The sequence below is a fragment of the Oryzias latipes genome, chromosome 22 (genome assembly GCF_002234675.1).
Source record: "Oryzias latipes chromosome 22, ASM223467v1".
Classification (NCBI taxonomy): domain Eukaryota; kingdom Metazoa; phylum Chordata; class Actinopteri; order Beloniformes; family Adrianichthyidae; genus Oryzias; species Oryzias latipes.
In genome coordinates this window covers 4,956,143-4,982,288 of record NC_019880.2, presented here as the reverse complement: position 1 = coordinate 4,982,288, position 26,146 = coordinate 4,956,143, and the positions used below count along the sequence as shown (strand labels likewise).

Genomic DNA, 26,146 nt, shown 5'->3' with positions numbered 1-26,146 from the left:
GGCGAGAAGATGAGAAGAGAGCGTTTGGGTACGGTGGGATTACTCCGAGATATGGTGAGCGGGCTACAGGAATACAGAGACAAGAAGAGGAGACTCTTTGACAGCTTCACCTCATTTTTATTTGCAGTGAACAGATAATGTGTTTGACTTGCAACTTGAGGTCAAATCTGTTTTAATAAATAAACTGAACAATAAAGGAACTTGCACCGTTCATTTTCAAAATCAGACGCTCTTGTGCGGTCGAGTCATCCCCTCCGCTCTTTTATTAGCCCAGCTTGCTGTAGGTCCTGCTGTGGGGATGACCTGCAGACTCTCACATCACCTCTTTTGTCTCGTCAGCTTCTTCCTTGAGGTTTGGGGAGCTTCAAACAACTGACCGACTTAATATTAGCAGAGTGTCTGGCTGCAGATCAAGCCAGAGTTCGATCGGGGCAGTGCAGGAGATGTCCAAGTGAGCTCAGGTGTGCCTGAAGCAGGTAATTCTCTGCAGGGTTTATGCAGGTTACTGTTCAAGACACTCTTTATGAAGCCAGAACAAACTCACAGTCTGAGTGCATTTCTGAATTATAATTATAACTTATATAAATTCCTTATAATTTTTTATGAGATTTCAACACAAAACAACTGCAATTATATCTTTTATATAAACAAAAGACTTTCTCAAAAGAAGTTTGATGGAAAATCTAAGCCATGACTTGATCATTTTTAATCTTCATGAGCTTGTTTTCTTTTATTTAGCTGTTGTAACAACGATTCAGAATTGGTAAATAACAAATATCAGGAACTTTCATTGGAATTGAAATTTGTTTATTTTAAACAATCAAAACAAATTAGGGGGAAAAACCAAAATATAAATATATTAAAATATATAAAAAATGTAAAGATATGTATACATCAATAAATCTAATAAATTCAGTTATAAATTGAAAAGAAAAGAAAGTAAAGAAATGCGGATCTTTCCTACATCTACTTACACATTCATTACTCTTTATCAATAATAGACATGTTTGCACTCATATTTTCCTTTATACATGCAGTACATGAAACATTAAATCCATTAAATGTAATAATTATCAAATAGATTTTTGTTATTTTCTTAAATTGGAGTGGGAAGAAGCAAAATTATATAAGCCTACCTCTCAGTTTGCAGTCCAATAACAATTTGAGCATCAAGTACAGATTATATTTAAAAGTTTTACAATAATTAAGGATAACTTTATGATTTCCTCTTCAGATTATACCTTTTCTGTGAGTTCTAGTAGAGTTCTGTGTATTGAAATGCTTGCTTGTTATTGCAGCATTATCTGCTTATTTAACACTCAATTTCTATTTGTAAAGGTATGAATCCATATTACTCTACAGAGCCATAATTATCCACAAGTCACTAGTTTTGTGCACATTAAAGTTATTTACTAATAGTTTACTAATAGTTACTTATAGTTAAAAGTGACCATCATTCATCCCTTATTTTTTACTCACCACAATAGCAATCTTCATGTAAAACTGTGCCAAATTAACACCTAAACTGAAATTAACATGCAAGAGAATCTTTCTGTGGAAGGAAAGTACATCATCTTTGAAAAGCCTTTGGATTCTTCCTGTAAAGTCAGCAGATACTTTGTGTTTCTGTGCTCCAGCTTTTTCCAGCCTTTTTGCCCCTGATTACTCATTTCCGAACAAGAAGTCTCGACCAGCGAACGTAAACATGGCTACAATTAAAATTACAGAAGAAAAAGAAAAAAGGTACAAAGCAGACACTTTCCATTTGCAGTCCTTTGGCTTATGGACTTTAGAATATAATTAAATCTGTAAAGAGAAACGGCAAAGAAAAGAAAAGCAGTGAACTCCAGAGGCAGAAAAGAGGGCAACAAAGTCGACCTTCACTCCCATGCTGAACGGCGAGGCACTTATCCCTGTCCTAATGTGGTACGACTTCTGTTTGAACGCACATGCTTCTGTGTGCACGAATATTTTGATTTTTGTTGACATGCCAATATTTGCCTGTGTGAAACCGTGCAAACATGCTGTGTATCCTAACTAAACTCCATTCAAGTGTTTAATTACTCATTAGAGATCCTGCAAAGCGATCCATACCTCCCCGCTCGCCGGCTCGCCGCGTCCTTTCCAACCCACAGAGGCTCCAGCATTTTAACCCAGACTATCTGGATTAGCTCACGTCCTCAATCTGGATCAACTCATCCATTTTAGATGAAGATCCTTCAACCAGCGGCTGATGCCAAAGCAGCACGGACAGTAATTGAGTGACTCGGTTTGGCACAGTGCCAGTTTGGGCACACTTTGGGAGAATAAGGGAGTGAGTTTGGCTCATCGCTCAGCCGGAAGGCCAACAAGACAAACGGCGTTTTTTACTGAATCAGGTTGGTCGTATCACCATGTCCCATCTTTATCTGTCGATTATAGGAAGATTACCTGAAGTCATGAGAGAATATAAGTTAATTACAATTTAAGTGGAAATAAAAGCATACTTTTTGAGTGATTGTTATGAGTTAAAACTGTAAAGATTAAGCTACCACAGCACAGGGTTCCATCGGATTCATGGAGTCCTTAAAAATATCTGTACTTTAAATTACTTCAAAGACAAATATATACTTTTTTATCTTGCTGCAACTATTAATCACACTTAGATCAAACTGTGGTCTTTTTAAATTTAATTTTATGTGCTGAAATTTGTTAAAATACATGTTTTTCTGTGAGGTTGTATTTAATTGATTCTAAGCTACATGAAGTGCTAACATCTGATCAACAAACTTCATTACAACTTTAAGAGATTAAAAAAAAACAACATACTCCATCAAACACTCACCAGTGAAAAAATTTAAGCCAAACATGTTTGTAACGACAGGACACCTTCTGAACTCAGAGCTGCCTCAGTTCTCGGTTTAAAACCGAGCCATGCGTTGTACGCCATTGAACCAAATCGTTGGGAAAGGGATTCTTTGCCGCATATGTCTATGTTGAAAGTGTCAAACACGTGTTGTGTTCAATTTCAGAAGGATATATCATTTATCGTTTTAAGAAATTACGCCGCCCTAGTATGAGCCAACTGGTAGGATTTTCATCATTGTTCCTTGCTTTGAGCAAATTACAAAAAGGATTTTTTCTGAATGTTTTGTTTTTTTATTTTAGTCATGTAACAAACCGAAACAAATCCAAATCCTCTAAAATCCCTTTTTTTTCACATTTTCAGGAATTGTAAATTCTCAGAGCTGATGTTTGTCAGCACTAAAACACACACCCAGATCCTTAAAGACCCACTCTGATTATCTTTTGATTTATTGTAAAAGCCTTACCAGTTGTCTTTTAATTATGAATATGCCTTTTTTTAAGGAAAAATCGAGAGCATAGTTTCTACTCATAGTTTCCCCTTAGTTAATTATTTTTTGCATCACAAGTACAGTCTTTTTCAATCAGCATTTATTTCATCTTCTCCTGATTTACAACAATTTGAATTAAGAAATAATCAGAAATATAACTCGCTTAATTTTCTTTATATATGTCTTCTATCATCAGAAAAATGCCACAAGAACATGTTAAAATTAGCAAAAGCCGATCTTCAACAGGTTGGGTCGTTTAGATCAGCAAACAGAAGTTTTGATCAGCATCCCCTGGTGGTAGTTAAGGGGTGTACATAGTTTTTTTTAACATTTCTGTTTACGTTTTCCAAATGTATCCACATCAGAGGTTTGTAATGTTTATATGCAACACAGCCTGTGACTGAATTCGAGTTTGGTTGCTTTTCCACATGGAGTCTGCTGCTCCAGGTCAAATGTCAACAAGACACTTAATGAGGGATAAAAGTTTCAGCCTTTTGAGCTTCATAAAATATTAGCGCTCCATTTGTTTGACAGCACTGAAGTGTCTCCTGCTCTGGAAGAAGCCTGAAGAATGCATGAGCGTTCGTGAAAACCAAAATAAATCACCCGCTCGCTGGTTGCTGTAAACAGTGACAGAGTGGGCGCGCGACACTACTGCAGGTCTCCGTCCTTGTGAGGAGATTCCCGCTTGGCCTTCAGCCATCAGCTCGTCCGTTTGCGAGTCGCTTTGAGCCAACCTTGTCGATACCGATACAGCCCTGCTACTGCAAGGAGCCAAATCCAATCCTACAAGCTGGCGAATGGCCCTCACAAACGAGAAGATGGATACAGGCGTATCATGTCTGTCAGCCTGTCAAACGCAGCCAACAAGCTCTGCTCTCATCCACCAGACTCCCTCCTGCCTGTCCATCCATCCATCAGAGGCTTTGTGGCTCTGTTTCACGCTGTCTGTCTCTCTTCCGGTGCGTTGTTTCTTTTCTTTCAGGTTTGTGTTTCAGCCGCCACATCACCAAAGTGACAGTTTTGCTTTTGGGGGGCCCAGAGATATGTATTTTCTTTTTCTCCACACTGGTTTGTTATGCTAATTCCGTTGTGTTCGCGTCTGATGGAGAGAATTTATGTGTGCATACAGGAAGTCTGTGAATTTTTAAAAAATTTGGCACAGGTGGTGCCTAATCCATAGGGGGGCGCATGTTTCCTGTTTTGAAGAAACGCATAATAATCCTTCAGATGTGCTGAATGTCAACGCAGCGATCTATGGGCGACATTATTTATGGTGACAGAAGTGGCGCTTGTCAAAAAAAAAAAGCCCTAACAGGCTGAATAACAAGGGGTTTGTGTGGGATGAACACTGTGATAGGGTTTTGTGTTATTTTTGCCTCCACTTCTCGTTGTTTACACGTGTTTACACGTGAGGATCAAGAGCTTATTTACATAATTAAACATGTGCATCTGTTGTTTTCAAATTCCAGCATTTCCCCGTCTGATCATTCGGTTCTTTCCTGCGTCTCGAGTGTCAGTGGATTCTGTCGGAACGTGTCGTTCCGTGTTATTAGATCTCGCTGAGCTTGTATTCCGCTGTGGCCTAATCATGCACACGTACCGGTGAATGCATATGTGTTTTCTGAATGTTTGTGTAAAAAGAGGTAATATTTATCCTCCTCATCAGGGGTAGCAGCCCTGCAGGGAGCCCGGGATAGACAACACCATCAGAGAGGAAGTCTTTATGCCGGGAGAAAAATGCTTTCAATATGCATTCAGATGAGAGAAAAGGGGAAACGATGAAGACTTTGCTTAAAACTTGTGCTTTTGCAGGAAAAAGGAAAACATTTACTTTTAAAAAAAAAGGTGAATTAGGGTTTAGAAATCTGAGAAACTGAGGTGGTTACTTTTGAAAACTGGGATAAAGTGACAGGAAGTAAATTCTAGATTTTTTTAAAATAAAATAAATTCATGCTCAAACAAGTACTTTCTAAAGACAAGAACTGTAATTTCCTTTCTAACAAGCCACGCCTCAAATTGGGCTTTGGAGCATAGCAAAAAGTGAGAGAAGAAGATGGGATAAAAGAGAGGGCAGCAAAATGAAGATGGAAGGACGGACGTGTACAAAGCAAAAGGCAAGAAGACTGAGAGAGACAAGAGCAGATGAAGATGGAGAGATGGAAATGGACAAAGAGTGCGAGGTTAATGTGGAGTTAATTTGCGAGAGGGACTGTTGCTACGGAGCAGAAAACTGCAGCCTAACTGATATAGTTTCGGCCTCCTAAAAGCCAAAATCAGCAGAAAACCAGAATTTTTTTAACACAAGATCTTCAACATCATGTGTTTTTGATTGGAGGATGCCGCACAGCATCCGTAGACACCTTTATTGTTCCATTTTTAAGTGTCCCAACTACAGTTAGAATAATCCCAATTAGAGTAGCTTGGCCCCCCAAAAAGCCAAAACAAGCAGAAAACCAACAATTTTTGACACTAGATGTTCAACATCATGTCCATCAGTCCAGTTCCCATGTATAGTCAATAGTTACATCCCATGAAGAATTCTACAGAAATAAATGTTCTTGTTGTTCCTTCAACACAGCCCTGACGATCAAGAGACGTTTGTTTGCATGAGGCTTGACACTCACTGGTAATTGTGTTTGTTACACGTGGCAAAACGTGTCGGATGATCTTTTTGCTTAAGGTAAATCCATCCTGCTGACATTGATGCCCTACTTAAAGCCTGACTTTTGTTTGCACAAATGTTTGCCAGATGAAACCCGCCTACATATTGCATCTTGCTTCTTGGAGTGCCGGAGAGATTTCAGTGCTCAGACAATCTCATTTAGTCCTTTGAACCTCCACTTTAACCAAAATCTCTTCATCAAGTGGAAAGCATTTAAGCCAGCGTGGATCTCAAGCCCTGAGCGTGAAGGCCACATTAGTGGGAGTGACAGACGGAGATTAAGTGAAGCTGGAGAAAACGAGACAGTTGTAGATGGAGATAGGAGTGATGCGAAGAGAGAAGGAGAAAAGAAAGAAGAAGAGACTGAAGATTCCTTTGATGTTTGTTGCTTGATTCGGCCGCCTGTTTAGGACGCGGGGAGGTACGGCAAACATCCGAGGCTTCTCCAACCACAAGCTTTGATCACAGTCGTGCTGAGAGATGAAGTTGATGACTGAATACTAAAGAGAAGCAGCACATTCGGGCGCATACATGATCACTACAGTACATGAGGAAAACTGTATGTACAGTACACAAAAATGCATAAAGATTCGCTCCCTTTTTTGGAAGAATTTCCCATTTGAACTGCCAAATCAAGGGGGAAAAAAAATCTATAAACGCTCATTTTTTCCAAATCAAAAACACATAAAACAGCAGTGCAACAATATTTTTTCGTTAAAACTGTTGTTTGATAGTCAAACCTTTTCTTGTCCTGTTTTTAATCCAATTATGTTGAACGTTTTGTGTGATTTACATTGAGTTTATGGAAATCCCTTTGTTTTAAACAGAGTTGTTGTTAAGTGCTATACAAATAAAGTTTGATTGATCTATTCCAATCCTTTTACTGATGCTTTTACATCTCACTTGATGCCTGAGAGCCAAGTCTTTGCTGCGTCAGAATAACCTCGTCTGACCCTCCAACTGTTCTGTGTCAGTGAGGAGAATCTGTGAAACATCAAGCGCTCAGAAACCGTAGATCCCGTCTTAAATTTCAGCACAGGTTTACTCACTGATGAATGCAAAAGCAAATGCTTCAAGCTGGAGCAGAAAAAGTGTTTCATTTCACTCTAAAACTAAATGTCTTCCGTAAGAACATTTCAGAGTTTGGAAACCTGATATCGTCAATCCCTTTATAATTAAAAAGTTTTGCTCTTCCTTGCAATTTTTTCTTGTGTCAACAGGCTGAAATACCAGGACACATCTTTCTCTGGTGATACAGAAAAATAATCAAACCCCATCACCTGCATGATAAGAAACATTTCCTATCTTGGTGATCAGAGTTTACACAAAACGAATCAAAGGATTAGAGGAGTTGCATGATTCATGCTTTGCTTTATTAGAATTCAACGTCCGCATGCCGCCTGTGTGGAATTTTATATCGTCGTGAAAGTTGTAAGGTTGTGTAACCATCTGCCAGGAAATAAACTAATGTTTTTGTGCAACCACATGGAATAGAAACCATTCTTGATAATCCTTTGATTATTGTTTTGAGGATAGATGTCCTCATTTTGTGAAGATGGTAAAAAAAAGCATATTAAAGAACATGTGAAAAAAGGAAACGTTTAGATTGTGTGGAGGTTTTAAAAGGGCAATAACAAATATGTAAAAGGAAATCTGTCTTTGGTGATCGGTTCAGTGCGGTTATAAGCATTCATGCACCAAAATGATATTCTATGATATTCTTGTTGATGCTACCTGCATTGTGTTTTGTCCTCCTCTTCTAATTGGTTCAGCAGCTGTGTACAGCGCTAGTACACAGCACTTGTTTGTATTGCTGGTTTTTCCCAGCACTCTAGTGCAGTGACTGAACAGTTGGTCCACTGATCCTGTGTTGGAAAACAGTGGGGATTCCCAATGTGTAAAGATTACAAATGCTTAGAAATACACTGTTTACACTCTGGATGGGGAACGATGAGATGAGAGCCCACATTGGTCACCAAAAATATCAGCTTTAAAAGAACAACTCTACGGTGGCTCTGAAGTGCAAATCACATAAAAAAAATAACTCGACACAAAAGAAATGTTAAAGTTTAAAAATCAAAACAAATTTCCAGAAACCAAAACATAAAAAACCCAAACATTGTGGAAAATAAAAGTAATTTCCGGAAACCAAAAGAAAGGGTTGAAAAATGAAACAAAATAAGAGAAGAAGAAAGCAGAAGAATGTCCAGCAATCACAAAACTTTAACAATGGCTGTGGCCAGACATGAAAAGAAACGTCTTCTGTCTGAAGATCTCACCGTGCCAAATAACGTCCAGTTGAAAAGATGAACAAGTAAAGTAATATATGTCCAACACAAGAGGCCTTCAGCTCTCATCTGTTTGCCCAGCTGTTGGACAGGACAAGTTAAAAACAAGAAAAGATGAACGAACATCATCCAATCAGTGATGTCCCATAATGCCTCCTTTTCCGCTTCCTTTTTTTATTATTATTTACTTTTACATTTTATTTTGATTTCTGGAAATGTTTATTTTTTATGAACAGTTTGGCTTTTTTAATCATTGTTGTGACCTTTAACCCTTCATCTGCCAGTTCAACTGAATGACAGAGCACATAAAAAAAACATATTATTAAAAAAATGGAATGTGTGTTTTACTCCCCAAAGACAATAAGCAGCAGAAAAAAACGTGTTTTTATTGATTTTGTCTTGGTTAGGTAGTTAAAGGGTTAATATGTTTTTGCCACCGCACTTTTCAGATGGGTGCTACATTTCTGATAAAAAGCAAAACTGCCATCACTGAGTTTTTTTCGGTACAATTCTAATCAAATTTGCATTTCAGTGTTGTGGTTTGACTGAAGATGCACAAAAACCTGCACGTTTACCCACAATCCATGGCGCCTGGTGTGATTTTTTTTTTTTCAGATGGAAACTTGCAGAAAGTGAGAGTGCATTCCCGTGTCTTTTTCCTTAGTGCAGTGTGTGTGTTTAATTCCAAATGACACACAAGCTCACGAGGGGCCACGAGGGGAAGGGGGGCACAAACTCAGAGCACAGAACCTGCACAGACACACACCTGCAGGTTTCCTTGCTTTAGTGTATTAGGAATGCAGACGGTGTCAGAGGAGCAGGGCAGGGCGCTTAGTAGCTTAATACAACCTAATGTATCCTGGCACATTAGCCCTTTCTTGGACCGAGCATCCTCACTCACCCACTTTAGCAAGCCCTCATTTAAGCAGCCACACACAAGTGCGAGTAAACACACTCTTCTTTGTGAGTGCTAATGTGAAACGGTAGTCGTCCATAAATTTATCAACGCAAAATTCATAGCTAGAGCTTCGTTTCTTTCCTCAGATTGAAATTCGTGGTGAAACAAATTAAAATAAAGTACAAATATGCTCCTCCTCCAGCTGCTCTTCCTCCAGCTGGCTTCCTCCTCCTCGTCCACTTCTCCTTCCTAGTCTGCATTTTCTCATTTAATGTAATCTCATTATCCCATGTTTCCCTGGCTTCTTTCTTTTGCTCTCCGTTGTTTCCTTTTCTTTTATGCTCATTCGCTTTCCACTCCTCCTGTACCTTTTGTCTCACTGCCCTGTTTTTTTTTTTTACATTTTTTTCATTCCTTGCAGTCCTTTTATTCCCATTCTTTGCTTGACTCTCACTGTTTCTCTCCATGCCTCTCTCCTTTGGTAGTTAATCAGACTTGATTGGGAGCAAAGAGAGCCCAGAGGAGCTCCCCAGTGGATCAATGCCTCTAAATGATCTGTTCAAGGATCCCTTTAGAAGCAGCAAAACGTGCTCTGATAGGGCACTGAAGCATGAAGGCGCTCATTTCACATCTAACTCACTTCCTGATTTGCCCTCTGGGAGAGAGATAGCGCCACCATTATACAGATAATTTGCCCCAAAGCTACTAAACAAAAGTGCTTAGACCAAAATGTCTTCATTCCAGGCAATCAATTACTGTCAAGGTGAGAGGAAAATGATGAATTTGTTTAAAAAGCCCCATCTGCATCTGTGAACGCCATGTGAAAGGGCGAGATTGTCTGGATTTGTTTATGCTCATTTATTTGATTGAGGACATTTTTTCTGCCTCCAAGATTTGCAGAGCTTCATGAAACAAGATCTGATAACTTGCCGCAGCAGAATTTTAAATGTGTGTGATGTGGTACATGCAAAATTAAATTGATCGTTTAGCTACGGACGGCAGTGATGATGATAAGAGATGGCGCTGCTGCTGGCATCCAGGCACATGTCCAAAAAGACATTTGATGTTTTTCTGATGAATTCAAATCAGTTTGTGGAAAATTGTACAGAGAAATGTCTGAGAATGAAACAGGAAATTCCAATTGCTGTCTTTAGTGTTGTGCTATCAAACAGACTATCGTGTGCTTGAAAATGCTGATCCATCCAACCAGTGCTGCATACAGTCTTACATTCAATCAGTCAACTTATCCATCCATTAATTCCTACATCTGTCTGCCCATTTGTCCTTTGGTCCACTCTTCTGTTTGTCCATCCATCCATCCATCCATCCATCCATCCATCCATCCATCCATCCATCCATCCATCCAACTTTCCGTTTGGATGAGCGCTTACCTCCTAAAGGACTATGTTTTGTTTTGTATTTTTATTAGTTTTTTTAGTCTTTCAACTAGTGAGCTAACCTCCAGAAGAAGCCCTTTTGCTGCAGTGCTGTGCCATTGACAAGGTTTTTTGATCGCATGATTTTCTGCAATTCATCCCATTGCTAACTGTAAAATCAAACGATGCATTTCAATGTGTTAGATTGCAAAACAACATAAACAGCTCATGTTTCATGTTTACAGTGTATCTAACCATGTTAGCTGGTTTAGGTGTCCCTGTTGGAGACAAATTTGTCAAATAAAACCACAGCTCAAATTCTCTTTAAATTAAGCTTTTTAGTTTGCCGGTGTTTTACTTGCATTAAAAAACTGAAATGATCAAATGCATGTTGGATGCATATTTGGCAAACTGCATATTTCGTCTTTTCAAAATAAAAGTGAAGCTTTTTTTTATCAGACTTGAAACTGTGTTTTTATTCTAAAGCTTCCTTATTAACAGAGTAAAAGTGCTTTCTTTAATGCTCACTATTTAAATAAAAAGTCTGATCACATTTGAATCATTTTTCAGAAGTGCAAATCTGCAGCAAAATGGGATTTTTGTCTTTGTGAATTAAAAACTCTGTAACAAAAATGTTTGGTTCCTTTAGATAAAAGATGATGCTTTCTTCTTGATGGTGGTGACTCTCAATCGCCGTTTTTAAGTGAGTCATAAACTCCAAACTGTCATGTTAAACACGAATGGTAAAGCTGATAAAGAAAATAAAAATCCGGTCCCAACAATCTGCTGTAGCATTTAGAGGCAAGAAGCAAAATATTTTTACCAAACTTGAAGTGTGTTAAGATAATTTTCTGTGTTAATTCAGTGAATAGCATGGGATTGACGCATTAACGTGTCAAGCTCTACTATTTTTACATTTACATTCACATTTACTCTTTATTGTGTAGAATAGTTGCAGGTGTCTTTGATCATCTGCTCTGGGGAGGCTGTGGAACAGAGAGGTTGACCTTTGATTGTTTCTTCTTTGCTCTGCCCACCCATGTGTCAAAGTGTCCTTGGGCAAGGCACTGAACAATACATTTCTCCTGGTTAGTGCTTGAAGGGCAGTTCTGCCGCCATCGCTGTATGAATGTGTGTAACTAAGAGAAGGGTGTGTGACTTGTAGAGGTCTTAGGGCCTTTGAGAGGGTGGGTAAGTGCTTCAGAAAGACGCTATTTACCATTTGGAGTCACAGTCACCTGTTCTCAGTACAGATATTGTGCTGAACGTCCTTCGATCTCCAGATGCTTTAACTTAGCTTTTTTTGGTCTTTATGAGCTGATCTGGGACACGAGGATTACAACATCTTTAATAATTTAGCACAGTTTGATGTTTCTGATTTTTTTTAATGTCTTGAAATGCTTTCCTGTTTACCGGAACTTTGTAAATAAACTAAATTGAACTGAAGCCCACACGAAAAAGGAGCACAGATATTAACCTGACTGATTTTTACTGAGCTGACTTTTAATTACAACAATCAATTACAGCATCCTCGTAACTTTTGATCTCAATCTAGATTGATTAGTAGATCCTTAGATGATTAAATCCATCCATGTAAAGCAATAACACAGTTTTAGCACAAGTAAATTACATAAAAAATCTGTATTTTAACTGGGATTTAGACTGAAACAACAGTGGGATCTGTTCCTATTATACAGAACAGACTGTTTTACAGGTTGGGTCTGTCATCTGTGTCTTTAAGCATGGACCAAATAAAAATGATTTGTGGACCCCAGTGTCCTGGCTGGAGCATAAATCTACAGAACTGCAAGTCTGTAAAGCCTACAGGCTTCAAACTAAGGTGAGATCGACACCAACATGCAAAAAAGTTACTGTATTAAACACAGCAGGTATAGTGCAATGTTTATATATAGCAAGGTTTACTGCAGATGAGAGAAATTTGCCCTCCAGACATTTTCGTGAGAAGTAGAGACAAACAAAATGTCCCCCCCTTTTCTATAGGAAGCCAGTTTTCCCTACTAAAGTCATGTGGGAAAAGCAGACAGAAGCCTTAAATTTGAAAAAAAAAGAAGGTTTTGTTTGAGTATAAAGGGAAGAATGACATCCTCCAACAGGAGGTGGTCCAGATTGAACATTGGTGCTGCAGAGGCAACCTTTAACTGAGCACTTCAAAAACAATAGACACCTCAGAAAGAGGGCAAACATCAAAGCTCACATCAACCCTTAGTCCTTCAAATCCTCAGCATGTGCAGCAGTGGCTGGGGATGTCAGCTCCAACCACATCATCAAATGGGGGCATCGGAGACTGTGTTTCCTCTTAAGACCTCTGCAAGAACCAAAAGTAAAGTGCATTATTATATAATCTGTCTTAGGAAATGGAAGCTGTGAAAATAAATTGTCATTGAAGTCTCCAGCCTTATTTTTAAGTGATTCTCTCATATTAACATAAAGTATACTGTGTAGATAGAGCCCCTTTAATCAGTCAGGCATGCTTACCACCCACTTCCTTCTCCAGCTTCTTTCCCTCTGGGAGATGAGACATGTCTATCAACTGAAGCAACTGCGTTTAAAAATAGCATGCAGTATGTACAAAAGTGACTGCAGCACTGGCGAGAACATGACCTTGGGAGATGATGGGAGAAGATATCACAGTTATGTTTATGCTTTCTATCACTTAGTCTGCGATGGAAATGAGCAACCAGGCAATACTAACCTAACTAAGCACAGCATGGCTTTTATGCAAATCTCCATTTGTTACACCGGTATATTTTGAGCATTTTACAAGTTGTTAAGATTAGTCACTAAGTCAAGTCCAAGACAGAAATATCTGTTTTCCTGATTAAGAAGTTAAAAAAATGTACAACTTTGTTTTAGTCAACAGCTAAATCGTACGGAAGCCGCCAACGGCCTACTTTCCTTTTTATTTTGCCCGTTTTCTCGTGATAACGACATCTACTATGACGTTCTTACAATTATGTGTGTTTTCTTTCACTTTCCTTTTGTTTTATTCTTCTTAATATATGAGCAAAACATTAGTGATTGTAATGTTCAGTAGGAGTCTGTTATTTCATGTTTTTCTCTGACTGACTGCAAAAATGGTGGATGTAATATAACTAAAAATGTGTTAAAGTCGGACTTTCAAAAAATCATGAAGTAATGAATAATGGATGATTAATTATCGCTAATTAATCACTGATTAATATTTTGGATGTTTTTTTGGTGGGTCTGGTGGTTTTGGATGATGTTTGGGCTGGAAAACCACACTTCTATCTGGCAACACTCGCAGAGAATGAATGATGATTCAATTTTTTCTTTTTAAAGTGGTCAAATGAAGCATAGTGGTCTATGGAGCTGTGAAAAGATGAAAAGGCAAAGAGAAAGCAAGACACTTGTTACCAAACTTCCAAAGGTGCTGGAAGACAGATAAAACAAGAAAAACAAGAACAGAATAAAAAAGCTCTAAAAGAAGGTAAAACAAAGTAAAGGATGAGAAGAGTGGAAGAAAAGTAGAGGAAAGGTAAAAGGAGGGGAAGAAAATGGTAACTTTGAAAATATTTCTTTTTATTTATTTATTGTTCCTTCATTCAAGTGTTTTTGTTTTGCCCTCTATCTTCTGACAAATTAAAGAAAAGACAGAAAATTGTAATTTGTTCCTAAAAAGTGATGGATTAACAAATTAGCGCATTGGATAGATTTATTATATAAAATTTATATAATGTAAAATACACTTCATTAACATATCAGTATGATTTCAATTTTAAATTCTTTAAACAAAATTGATTCTTTTCATTGAAGTGTTCTAAAAGTGGACCAGTAAGGACGTTATTTATACCCTATCGGTAAGAATAAAAAAATGAAAAAATTGGTACAACCGCTGCAGAGGGTCCCATGTTATTGTTCGCCTGGGGCCCCAAAACTGCTAAGTCCGCCACTGTAAGTTTATACCAGAGGTTGCATAAAAGATACGTCCTATGGGGGCTTTTGTGAAAGTTTGCAAGTTGTCGAATGGTTTGGGAGCAAATGTGAGTCTACAGGAAAAGTTCTGGAGGAGGTTTCAGAAGACGGCAAAGGATGGGGATCTCTCCTCGGTGTGAGTTGAAGGATGCAAGCAGAAATCTAAACAGCTGTCCATATTCAGTCAGTTCCACATCCACCAAGCACACGCCTAGACACTGTCTGGAGCAAAGTAAATAACTTATGACTGACCAGCAAATAAAGTATTCCTACTTAAACTTTTTAATGGAAAAAAAAACATTAATCTGTAATATTTGATAAAAACATTTGGACATAGATAAAGTGTTCTGCCTTGAAGACAAGTGAGTCCAAATGTCTAGAAAGCTAGACTGACTTGACAACAACACCAACACAAAATATCCCTCAACATTTCCCCTTTGAAGAGAGACTGTTTCACTCCACTGACTTTAAGAATATAAACAGAAGCTCAGTTCCCACGTAAGCAACTTTGGCACTTATGATTAACATAAAAAGAACCCATCTTGTGTGAAGGGAAGGAAAAATGCAGTCATATGTTTTTTAATGTTTCATAGCAGATGCAGTTGAAAAGCAATGAGAGGAGGTGTCACTGAGTTCAAGCACCATCTTATGCATTTCAGAATCTGCATTTTATTTCCTGCCTTCTTTGACTGTGTGCCACAAGGAAATAAACTGCAAAGAAAATTGCTCTGATATAAACATAGAACAATGCACATATTTCCACTTATCTGTGAATTTATTTTGCACATTTCAACAAACCTCCCTTCTTCCTTGTGATCTTTATGTGCACTGAACTGGGTGGACACTGACTGCACACCGCTTTAGGGGGCTCAGATGATCGTATGCGCTCTCCAACATCCCATGAACATCTTTTCTTATGTATCATTCCATTCAGCTCATTCCCTCTTCTAATTCCCATGGCCCATAGCTCAAAGAGCTTTATCAAAATAAATCTGGTTTGAAGGCTGCATATGAGTGGATTTTAGGGTGTTTTGGGGGGGCATCCAGGAATGTTTTGCAGTACACTCCAGTGGGTCCAATAGTTCAAAGATCCTCTATCAAAAAATATTGATAGGTCTTTGAAGATGCTTTAGTCCTAAAAAAAAGAAATGCTCACTCTCAAAGTGTTTGCAATCATATTATTGGCCGGCATTGCAACAAATTGCAGAATAAATCTGGAAATAAACAGATTTTACTATGAGATCCATAGTAATGTATTTTCTGCATCATGGTGCGCACTGAATGCAAAGAAATCTATCTTCAAACTTGTGTTGTATATGAGTCGCACTCATATACTGTAAAGCGCATTTAGTGAGGAAAGACTCAGAGATAAGTCTGTCATTCAGTCAGACTTTATTAACTGCGTTCAAGGTGAAACTAGATCTTGTTTGTAACCCACTACACACTTGCCACTTTAGAATCATTAGACATGTTAGTGTATTCACCATACCTGAAATTCCCAACTTTGTTCGCAACTTGAATCAGACGGATATTCACACATTCGCCTTGACAACACGCATTCAAGCAGCCATTTCAAATGAAAGGTCTATATGACCACCTGTTAATGCACGTTTTGGGCTTTCGCGTACAAAACTCACACGATTAAGCGTAGCTCTGCGAGTTTTTACGACCATTTTTGGGATTCTAAAGACAAAACATTTGGCGACTGAATGCACATTGCCAGCTAAACCAGGTCAAACTTTGACTAATCAGGTACTCAGGTTTGACGGAGCGTTGCTAGTTTGTCTGATGAGCCCAGATGAGCCTAAAGATTTGTTTTTTAAATAAAGATAAATCAAGGCTCTCCTGACACCACGGTCATTTATATCCACTTACAAGCATTTCAAGCTCAACTGGCTAGATTTGCACAGCTTCAACATTGCACACCAAGCCTCTTCTAACTGTAGGCGGCAGACATGCGCCACCTACAGGAAAAGGAGAGGAAAATAACGAAGAAGCCCCTCCCTGCTTGTCCAGTGTGAACACCATGAAGCTAAATATATATTCTTGAATGTCCATCAAATGACTTGTGTGTACTTGGCTTTAGGAACAGGAACATGTAAAAATACACAGTACATGTTAGCTACATTAGCGTATTCACAACACTCAACCAACCATTTTGACCAAGCGCAGTGAACCTCTAATGATTGCTTCAACTTCAGTAATCACAACCAGAATGAATCCATATATGAAGCAATCCACATCAGAATATAAGGCGCATTGTCTTTTTCCTTTTTTTCTTTTAAAAAATGAATGCCTTTTAAGTGTATTTAATCATATGGAAAAATGTGCTGATTTTGAAATCTTTTATAATTCATATTAATCTTTGGAGTTCTAAGTGGTTTGGTTGCTTACTTTCTTTCATGAATGCATTTTTTTTGTGTCTTCCAGGTTCTGGCATGGAGAGTACAGAGTGGCAGTGAACATCAATGACTATCTAGACATCTACTGTCCTTACTATGAAGGTCCTCCATCCCATGGTCGAATGGAGCGCTACATCCTGTTCATGGTCAACCATGAGGGCTACACTACCTGCCAGCACAGGATGCGTGGTTTCAAGCGCTGGGAGTGTAACCGGCCCAGCGGCGCCGACGGGCCTCTGCGTTTCTCGGAGAAGTTCCAGCTCTTCACTCCCTTTTCCTTGGGCTTTGAGTTCAGGCCTGGACATGAATACTACTACATTTGTAGGTCATCACCAAAACAGATTGTGTCTCTGAGTGAAATTCTGAGCACAGAGAGAGGCTGCTCGTTGTGTAAATGTCTGAGTGAGGGTCTGTCTTTGTATTGTGAGCATGCTGCCATTCAGTATGCATTTGTAAATAATGTGTAAATATGCATTTAACACAGGCTGATAGAGCGAGTTTTGAAACGCGGCCCGTGATGCTGATCGCACTCCCACAGGCGGACATAAATACACGTCCCACCGCCCCCCTCTCCCTTTAGTTCTCCATGTATCTCCTTGAAGTCTGTCGCGATCATAAACGGAGAGCTCAGCAAAGTGGTAAAAATGTCGCCAGAGGTATTTTGTAATCATTTTTGTATTAGCCATATTGACGTTTCGCCTCACACCAACAAGTGATGTATTAGTGTCACAAATGAGCTTTGTCCCCCTGAGACAGTTTTTCTGAACAGTTTTAAAAAGATATCATTCCTCCACCAGACAGAGAAAAACCACCAGCTTCAAATTACTTGTAAACAATCTTTTCAACTGCTCGGCGTGCCAAATGCAAGAGCAAGGCTTTACTTGTTTGGACAGTTTAGAGCTAATCAGTTGGTGATCTTTGTAAAGTACTTTAAAAATGACTTTCAAAAACTTTACTGCTGATGCCCAAACTTTGTTGTAGAGAATAGGGCCATATTACTCCTCTGTCTTGAGCTGATTTGCATGAGGCTTATTGTTTGAATTTACTGTTTTTTTCACTGGATAATTACCATATCAACACTTCTCTGATTTGCTGAAGTTGAAAAATGATTGGGGCTGCACAATGGTTAGTGTTTAGTACTTGGACCTCACAGTAAGAAAGCCCTGGTTCAAATCCCAGCTGGGACATTTCTGTGTGGAGTTATCCACACAGGAGTGTGGAGTGTTTTCTCCGGGCACTCCGGCTTCCTCCCACAGTCCAAAAACATGTTTCAGATGTTAATTAGTGACTTAATTGTGTGAAGGTGTATGGCCCTGTGACCCTGAACAGGTCGTCGGTCTGTTGCAAGCCACATACTCACACACACATACACACCTACACTTACGGTGTATGTGGGAAGAACCCGGAGGGTCCGGAGAAAACTTCGCATGGACGGGGAGGACGTACAAACTCCACACAGAAAGGTCCCAGCTGGGATTCCAACGAAAGTAAAACTTTATCCACTTCCAAACCTGGTTCTAAAGATCCATCACCCTGGTTGCTTTTCAACAAGCTCCATTCTCCTTGCCTGTAATTAGATGATTAGCTGGATCAAGTGTCTTTAGGTACTTAACAATCAGCAGAACAGGGATGACTGAAAAGCAAACAGGCTGTTGGATATTAAAGACCAGGTTTGGAGAGCTCTCCCATACAAATTCTACTCAGTGACCATGAAGAATTTTTAGAAATGTAGTATAACAATGACAAAAAAACTACAAACACTTTTTGTGTTGCTGTTTATAGTTGATTAAAGTATCTTATGATACTCCGTGAACTCGTATCATTTGCTTTAATAGCAAAACAGAATGAAAACAGTCCCTTAAGTCCTTGCTCTGACAAACACTGTCCCTTATTTCACCATCCTAAGACTTGTCACAATATTTTTACCACTGACCAAAGTGGTTTTGCTGCCAGTATGAAGGCTGACATAGGTCTGCCCATTTCTTTGTGCATTACCTCTGCACAGTCGGCCGAAAACTAACCTTGACCTTTTCAGCAGGAGATGATGCATCCCTGCCATCAATCATGATGGGGCACAGATTCTGAGACAATGGTTTAGGGTCAGTCTGCAAGCAGGACAGAAATCTTCTGTCCTTGGACTGTGTTTATCATGTCATAGTGATTTTGTCTGTGCTCAGGGAGGGGAAGGAACACTCAGACAAAGCAGGAAAGAGTCGTAGTAAGACTCTGGCACAGGTTTCTTTCATTTTATGGCTACGGATCTTCATCTTTTTTACGCAGACATTGAGGAATAACTCAGTAAGAAATGCATCTGGTAGAAAACAAATGAAAAGCAATAAAAACTGCAGCTTTAAACCCTCTGCACATTCATATTCTGAAAAAATTATGGAACATTTGCAGATACTGCACTTGTCCAAGTTAGTCAGCACTTTCACAAAGACTCAGCAGGCGACAGTCACAGAGCTAAAAAGCCAAATATAAGAGCCTCCTGGTGTCCTACTACACTTTTCCCAGTTGGCACAGACTCACACAAACACACGCTTCTTTGTTTTTACTCTCATGTAAGGACGGCTTGGCCCCTCCAGAGATGTATAGTTGCTGACTTTGGTATTGTGTTTCTGGAGGCCAGTGGGTTGTGAGCATTCCACACGACTGGAGTGTTTGTGAGTCTGTTTGAATGCATGTGTTGTGGGGGGGAGGAGCCGGTCACGCGGGTCAGTTGTCAAGTAATTGTGAATCTGTGAAAAGCCGTGTCCATCATGTTGACTGACAGGCGCGCACTCATTTTCATTTCTCACCGTCTGTCATCAGTTCACACTTATAGAGTCTCAGAGTCTCCCTCATGTCCAGATTGGGTGTGATGTGGAACGATGCTCCGGCAGCTATTGAACAACCCAGACTTTCCGATCTTTTTGTAAAAACACTGATCCTTGGCAGTGATTTAAAGCCGGAGAAGACCTGTACGAGCGTGTGCACGTTGATGTGCATTTGTCACGTGGTTGACATGTTGACAGGTCTGCACCACCCCTTATTTCTCCTTGCTGCCATCGGATGAGGTTCAGTGGTTTTCAATGAGTTTTTAGGAGACAGCAGATAGTGGTCATGCTGGGAAACAGTGGTGCAGCGGGAAGTGAAAGGGGTCTAAAAAACGACAAGAATGGAAACTGTTAACAGGTGCAGGAAAGAAAGTCTGCCTGTGGTTTTTTTTTTTGTTAAATACATTTTTTCTTTTTGCTCTAATTATATAATTTTTAGCCTAAATCACCAAAATCTGTCATTTTCTAGGACATAGGTATTCTGTAGTAGTTCATTAGAAATTCATCTCTGAGTCGTGAAGCAGCCCCACCCCCCTTGCCATCATCCAAAACTAAGCTAAATGTTTACATGCTGTATAGCTAACAGACTCTCACACCTCCGACCTAACAATACCAATGCATCAAAGCGGGCGAGCAATATTGGAGCTTTCCAGCCAAACAGTTTTGAGGCAGACGGTCGGACGGGTAAAACAAACATGTCCATCAATTTAGTCGTCCTTAAGTGGAGCAGGGGGCTTGTTGCCCACTGTATTTGCTGTGTTTTTCAAACTGCATTTTTTTGTCTGCTCCTTATTTACAACTATTTGGAAAAAATAAATACTGAATATAAATGCAATTTTAAGCCTAATTTTCTTAATATATCCTCCAAAATCAGAATATGAAGCCACAAAAACATGTTAAAAACACAGAAGCCACAATTTTTTTTATCAAAGTTGGTCTTCAACAGAAAAGATAAAAAAGAAGATGTTAGAGAAAAGTTGTTCTACGGTAACCTTAACAACTCTTCTCTGCTCACTGGGTGGTGTTCCGACTGGTTGGAGAAATTGTGAAGAAAAGTATATGAACGATGCAAGGATACAAGAGGTGAAAGGAAAAGAGAAGGATGAAAGGAGGAGCTGAGGAAAAGCAAGGAGAGATGAGAGGCCAAAGGCAGGGTCAGATTTGTTTCGTGCACTCTGTGGGTCTTGATGATGGTCTTCCATTGGGTCACGTTGAGCTCAGGGTGCAAACTTCCTCAAGGGAGAAGGACAATAGGTCTCCATGCACTTTTCTGTAGCCACTACTGTGTGTGCGTTCTTTTACAAGCCCCCATACGTTTATGTGTGTGTGTGTGCTTGAGTGGTCAGAGACTTGGTCGCCGTCTCCCCCCGAGGTCTGCAGCTCCATTTCACATCAGAGTCAGGTGGGACTAAAAACCCAGATTCAATTTCATTTGGTGTTCTTTGAAGTTTGATAACGGTAACTTTTCAACCTTTTTTTTATTCTTTTTGGTATTCAGTCTGAGCTGCACACTGCACACTCTGTGGCTGCAACTGTCACCTCACAGGAAGGGGGACCAACATCTGTAGGGAATTTGCATGGATTTTTTTTCTTTCCAATTCCAAAGACATGCAAGTCAAATAGACTTAAGAGTTTGTTAATTTCCCCCAGGTGTGAATGGCAGAGTGACCAAATTCCCATTGGGAAAGCTGATCTATCACAGACTTGTTTACCATGCTCAGCTTTTCATTGAATTTCACAATACTCCACAGCAGCTACAACAACATCAGGATCCTAAAAGGTGTACATAATTGTTTAATATGTTTAACAATTCAGTAAAAACCAAAGTATAACTAGTGATAAAAGAGTCATGCATTCGCTTGATATGTTTTAATGGGCAGCAGAAATGAGGAGGACACTAATTTGTCATCTATAAGCCAATACATGGGATCAAAGGTTTCTCTTGTGAAAATGTACTTTAATTGGTTAGGCCACGCCATTTACAATGGAGATTCATCTACATGATGTGAACCTTAACTAGTCTGTGGAACAGATGACTATAAATATGTGACATGTTTTTAAATGGCCAACAAAAGACATTGCTCCAGTAATGTGGTGCAAAGACAAGAAAAAAACAAAAACAAAACAAAGGTCAAGGTTTAAAGAAGTACAAAAGCAACAAGCATGAGGTTAGTTGTGTTTGGGTTTATATTGAAGCAGCAGTAAGCAAGTTTCCATGATATTACTTAGCAGGCATTTTGGATAATTGCAAATCAGTTGAAAAAGTATAACTGTAATATTTAAAAACTGAAAATTGGTCATATGTAAATATATGTGGAAAAGGTAAGAAAAGTTGTGGTCTTTGTGTGAAATTTTCACAGGTGTATCAAAAATGAACCACATTAAAACCAGGGAAGAAGTACAAATAAACTACGCAAAGAACATGTAAATCAGTGCTGTTTATATGCAATTTATCAGTGATTTGTACATCAATTACATAATTTTAACATCATATGTGCGCCGTATACACAATATTAAAGTTAGACATATGTGGTACATGTGTGTCCGTTGGACATAATATACTTATACTTATTCATTAAACATAATATATAATTATACATTATTATACTGGGTAAAATAAACATACATTGCGTAGTTCTAAACTGACCCAAATTTTTGAACAGCTTAAACCTGAATTCCCTTAAAAACCCGTCAGCCGAAACCCCTCGACGGACATCTGCGCAAGTCCACAAATGACAATTTCAAGAAACACTTGTGAATTACGTATATCATGTATGTATCGAGGAGGACCGAAGTTTCACAAGTGGCAAATGCGCAAAATGCCAGTAGTGGCAGTGTGACACGGCCTTTAGACACAAACAAATCTCTTCGAATCATCTATAAACTCATCTCCTTCGTCTCTTTGCAGCGTCTCCTCACCCAAACCACGTGGGGCGGGCCTGTCTAAAGCTGAAGGTGTATGTCAGACCTCCAGGTAAGTCACATTCAGGCTGCACAGACACACACTCTGCTCACAAAGGTCCAGATTGCCTTTTTGAGCCCAAACCAGGAGTGGAAAAGAGGTTTGTTGGAGTGCACCAACAGACCTCTCTGCTCTGATTCTCAGACCAACCAGGCAGCTCTTTTTTTTTTTTTATTTTTTTTTTTTTGCACACACATGCACACGAAAACACACATTTATTCTGATGCATTCACAGGAACATAGCAAACACAAAAACACAAAGTGGCACACTCATTTCACATCCCATCACACTGGGTGTGAGGGAGACCTTCTGTCCTTGTGAAAAAGATAACTAGGCTGACTGAAAGTGCTCTCCGATTTTTGGCAAGCTTTGAGATTGCTCTGACCGCAAGATTTACATAAAAGAATGAAAAATAAACAAAAAGTGTTATTTTATTTCAAAAGTGAGGATTTTAATTATGAAGGTACAAGAGGAGAAGTTATTTTAAAAATGTCACCTATACATGATGTTGGCCTGCAGAGCTGCCATTCATAAATAACTCCAAAAAAGTCTGACGTGAACAAGCGTCCCATTCTTTAGCCGCCCACACCTGCTTTTTCTTGGAAATCTACGTGCACTCCTGTTCAAAGTTAACCTCCGGAGTTTTCCGCCGTACACAGATTAAGGAATCAAGCCTGGATGGCAGCACTTCCCCACAGATGATGGCACAGCTTTGAAGATTCCCACAAAAGAAAGTCTGCTTTTCCGCAGCTTTTCAGGCTCAGATCATTCCAGATCTCACTACAGAGGCAGGAAATTATCTCCTCCTCCATAATTACTGAAACAACACACATTCTTTTTATTCTGTCACTTTTTAGCAGCTCCTCTTTGAGGTTTTTTTTTTTTCTTTTCGCTGTTAAATCTGTATGACATTGCGACTTCCATCTCGTCAGTGAAAAGCTGTCACTGTAAGGGAGTAGTGTGTGTGTGTGTGCGCGCGTGTGTGTGTGTCAGCTGCTCCAGATTCTGAGTCTCTGTGATTAAACTGTAATTAGGTTGGTTAAACCCCCCTGCAGAGCTCTCAGTTGCTGTCGTCTTCCCCTTCTCCCTCTTTCTCCTACTCGTTTCTTTCTGTCGCACACTCTTTGCCTTTCGTTAACCGCTGACAGTTGAGTGTTTTTTTTTTTGGGGGGGGGGGGGGGGGGGGGGGGGGTAGCTCAGACTCAGTATTTCATCGTGACAGATCATCTCTCATACTCTGTGTCTTTCAGAATCCACTTTCATGCTCTTGTTTTTGGTGTTCTTTCGTCTTTGCATCTGTCTGCTCGTCCCCGTTGGTTCAGATTTTTTGTCGCCCCTCTTTTTTCTCTCGTCTCTCTGTTTCAGATGGTTCGGGATACGACTCCCCGGAGCCCTTCCTGACTGATGGAGGAGCCAGCTCCAGGACAGGGTGCTTGGCCTTGGTTGCAGCTTCGGGTCTGGTGTTCCTGGGACTCTATCTGTGGCTGTGACTCCCCCCACCTGACTATGTGGAGCTCCAAACCCAGGATGAAGGCTGGGCTGGCTGTCCCTCTAAATCCACCACCCCTCAGGGAAGCCCTCTAACCCATCTTTCCACTTCCACCTGACCACTGACTACACCCACTGCCAGTCCCTTTCATAGCCCCAACCATGCACATCCTCCCCAGGCATGGCTACAAGGGCTAAGCTGCCCTTCATCTCCGATCTCTGAATTCTGGGTGGATCAGCACATCTCAGAGGAGGAAAGGTCTTCATATCAGGGGGGGCTTGTTTGATTTGACTGCAGACTCTGGTCGTCGTTGGCGTGAAACTGTAGCCATGATTAAACTTGTCATCCCCAGTTGCGCCCCTGTCACCAGTGCCGATGCATTCAGCAACAGACGTGGATGCACAAACATTTTAGGTCATTTTTGCACCAATCTCAAAGTTTTGCAACCTCCAAAAGCAAAAAAAATGAAATGTTCTTACTGTTATTGTTCAAGAGAAGAGCCGATTTCATTTTGAGATGACAAGCGTAATCATAGCTAATGATAGCACCGGGGGGGTGGGCTTGCACTCTGGTCAGAGATGTATATTTTCAGGTGGGGCTTGTTTTTTTTTGTTTTTTTTGTCTTTTTCATGTTTCTAAACAAAGCATTTATCACGGCCTGGCAGCACAGGCTCCTCCAGCACCGTCTGATGTCGACTGGTTCGGGTGACTTTTGGACCAAGACTTTCTCTTGTATGAATGTACCACTGGTCACCCACCTTTATGTCTTTGTGTATTATTGTGACTATGGTCACTCACAGTACCTTCTCTCGGACTGGCAGGACTGAACAGGTCTGGGACTTGGAGGTGGGGTCTGGGGAGTCAAAGTGAGAATGGAAACGTGGGAAAAAGGAGGTGACACTCAAGTTGCATGACCACTGTGAAACCTTAAGATCAATGTTGTTTCTAATGATGATATATTTTTTCATGGGGAAAAAAAAAATTGGGAAGCGCCCTGCTCCCGCTCTCGTTCTCCCTGGGACTTTTTAGGACATCAAAAAGGAAAACTCCGCCTCTCTCCTCACACAGTTTCCCCTGTCTGACTTTCAGCCGTTGATGGATTAGCTCGAGCCGGGAAGATAAATGGACCCGCAGGGTGAAACTGACTGGAAATCGGCCCTTGGAGCCCAAGTCAGAGCACGATGGGCGTAAACAATGACTGAAGCTAGTTCCGGGTCTGCGGGTTAAACCATTAAGGGAAGCGTTAAGACTGTGGCAAATGAAGCAAGGTGTTTGCTTGTGTGTGGCAGTGCACCGAAACGCACACATGCATGCAGGCAGACATACACACGTACACAAACAAGGGTGTGGGTGGAAGCACTCATGAACTATAAGGGGGAAACGGCACAAAGAGAGGGGGAGTTAGAGCATTTGCATCAAGGGTCTGGGACTCGACGAGTAAGCACTGTGAACACACACATCCAGATACCAACACCTACTGACATTGTAGAGAAACAAGTGCAGCTCTAGACATTTACAAAGACATAGCATGGACATACACACATGTACAAAGACACACAAGAAAACACAAACAAGGGAAAAAGCTTTTTTCCCCGTATTTCATCTTATTTTTGTAGCATTTAAAATCACTGTTAATTACTCCTTTGTGGGATGCAGTGATGGGTTATAGCCTGTGGAGGATTAAAAATAATGTTTTCTCTTCTTCTATCCACTGATGCTGTCCTTCTATTGTTCTTCTTCTTCTCTGGCTTGTGATCCATGGTTGGTAGTGGTAGGAGGCCTTCAGGTCTGAGCGTCATGTATGATTTTGTCTTTTTTTTTTTTTTCTGTTCATGGTGTTTTTGTGGAAGCTGATTTTAGCCATTAAAGTCAGTCAACAAGTAAACACAGAAGTCAGAGCAAAGAAGAGAAACACACAAATAAAGATTGTCTTTTTGTCTACTCAAAAAAAGAAAAATGA

The 26,146-nt window shown here is 39.9% G+C and overlaps 1 protein-coding gene across 2 annotated transcripts in view; it reads left to right on the top strand.

Moving 5' to 3' along the window:
• The window catches only part of LOC101175360 (ephrin-A2), a 100,872-nt gene extending 74,726 nt beyond the window's left edge, over positions 1 to 26,146 (top strand). Inside the window, exons 2-4 of one of the 2 annotated variants that reach the window (XM_011490165.3) lie at positions 16,947 to 17,239; positions 22,643 to 22,708; positions 24,066 to 26,146. In XM_011490165.3, the coding sequence (XP_011488467.1) occupies positions 16,947 to 17,239; positions 22,643 to 22,708; positions 24,066 to 24,187 (481 nt within the window). In that variant the 3' untranslated portion in view covers positions 24,188 to 26,146. Of the gene's footprint in view, positions 1 to 16,946; positions 17,240 to 22,642; positions 22,709 to 24,062 lie in introns of both variants that reach the window. The other variant, XM_004082446.4, reaches the window with a different exon arrangement.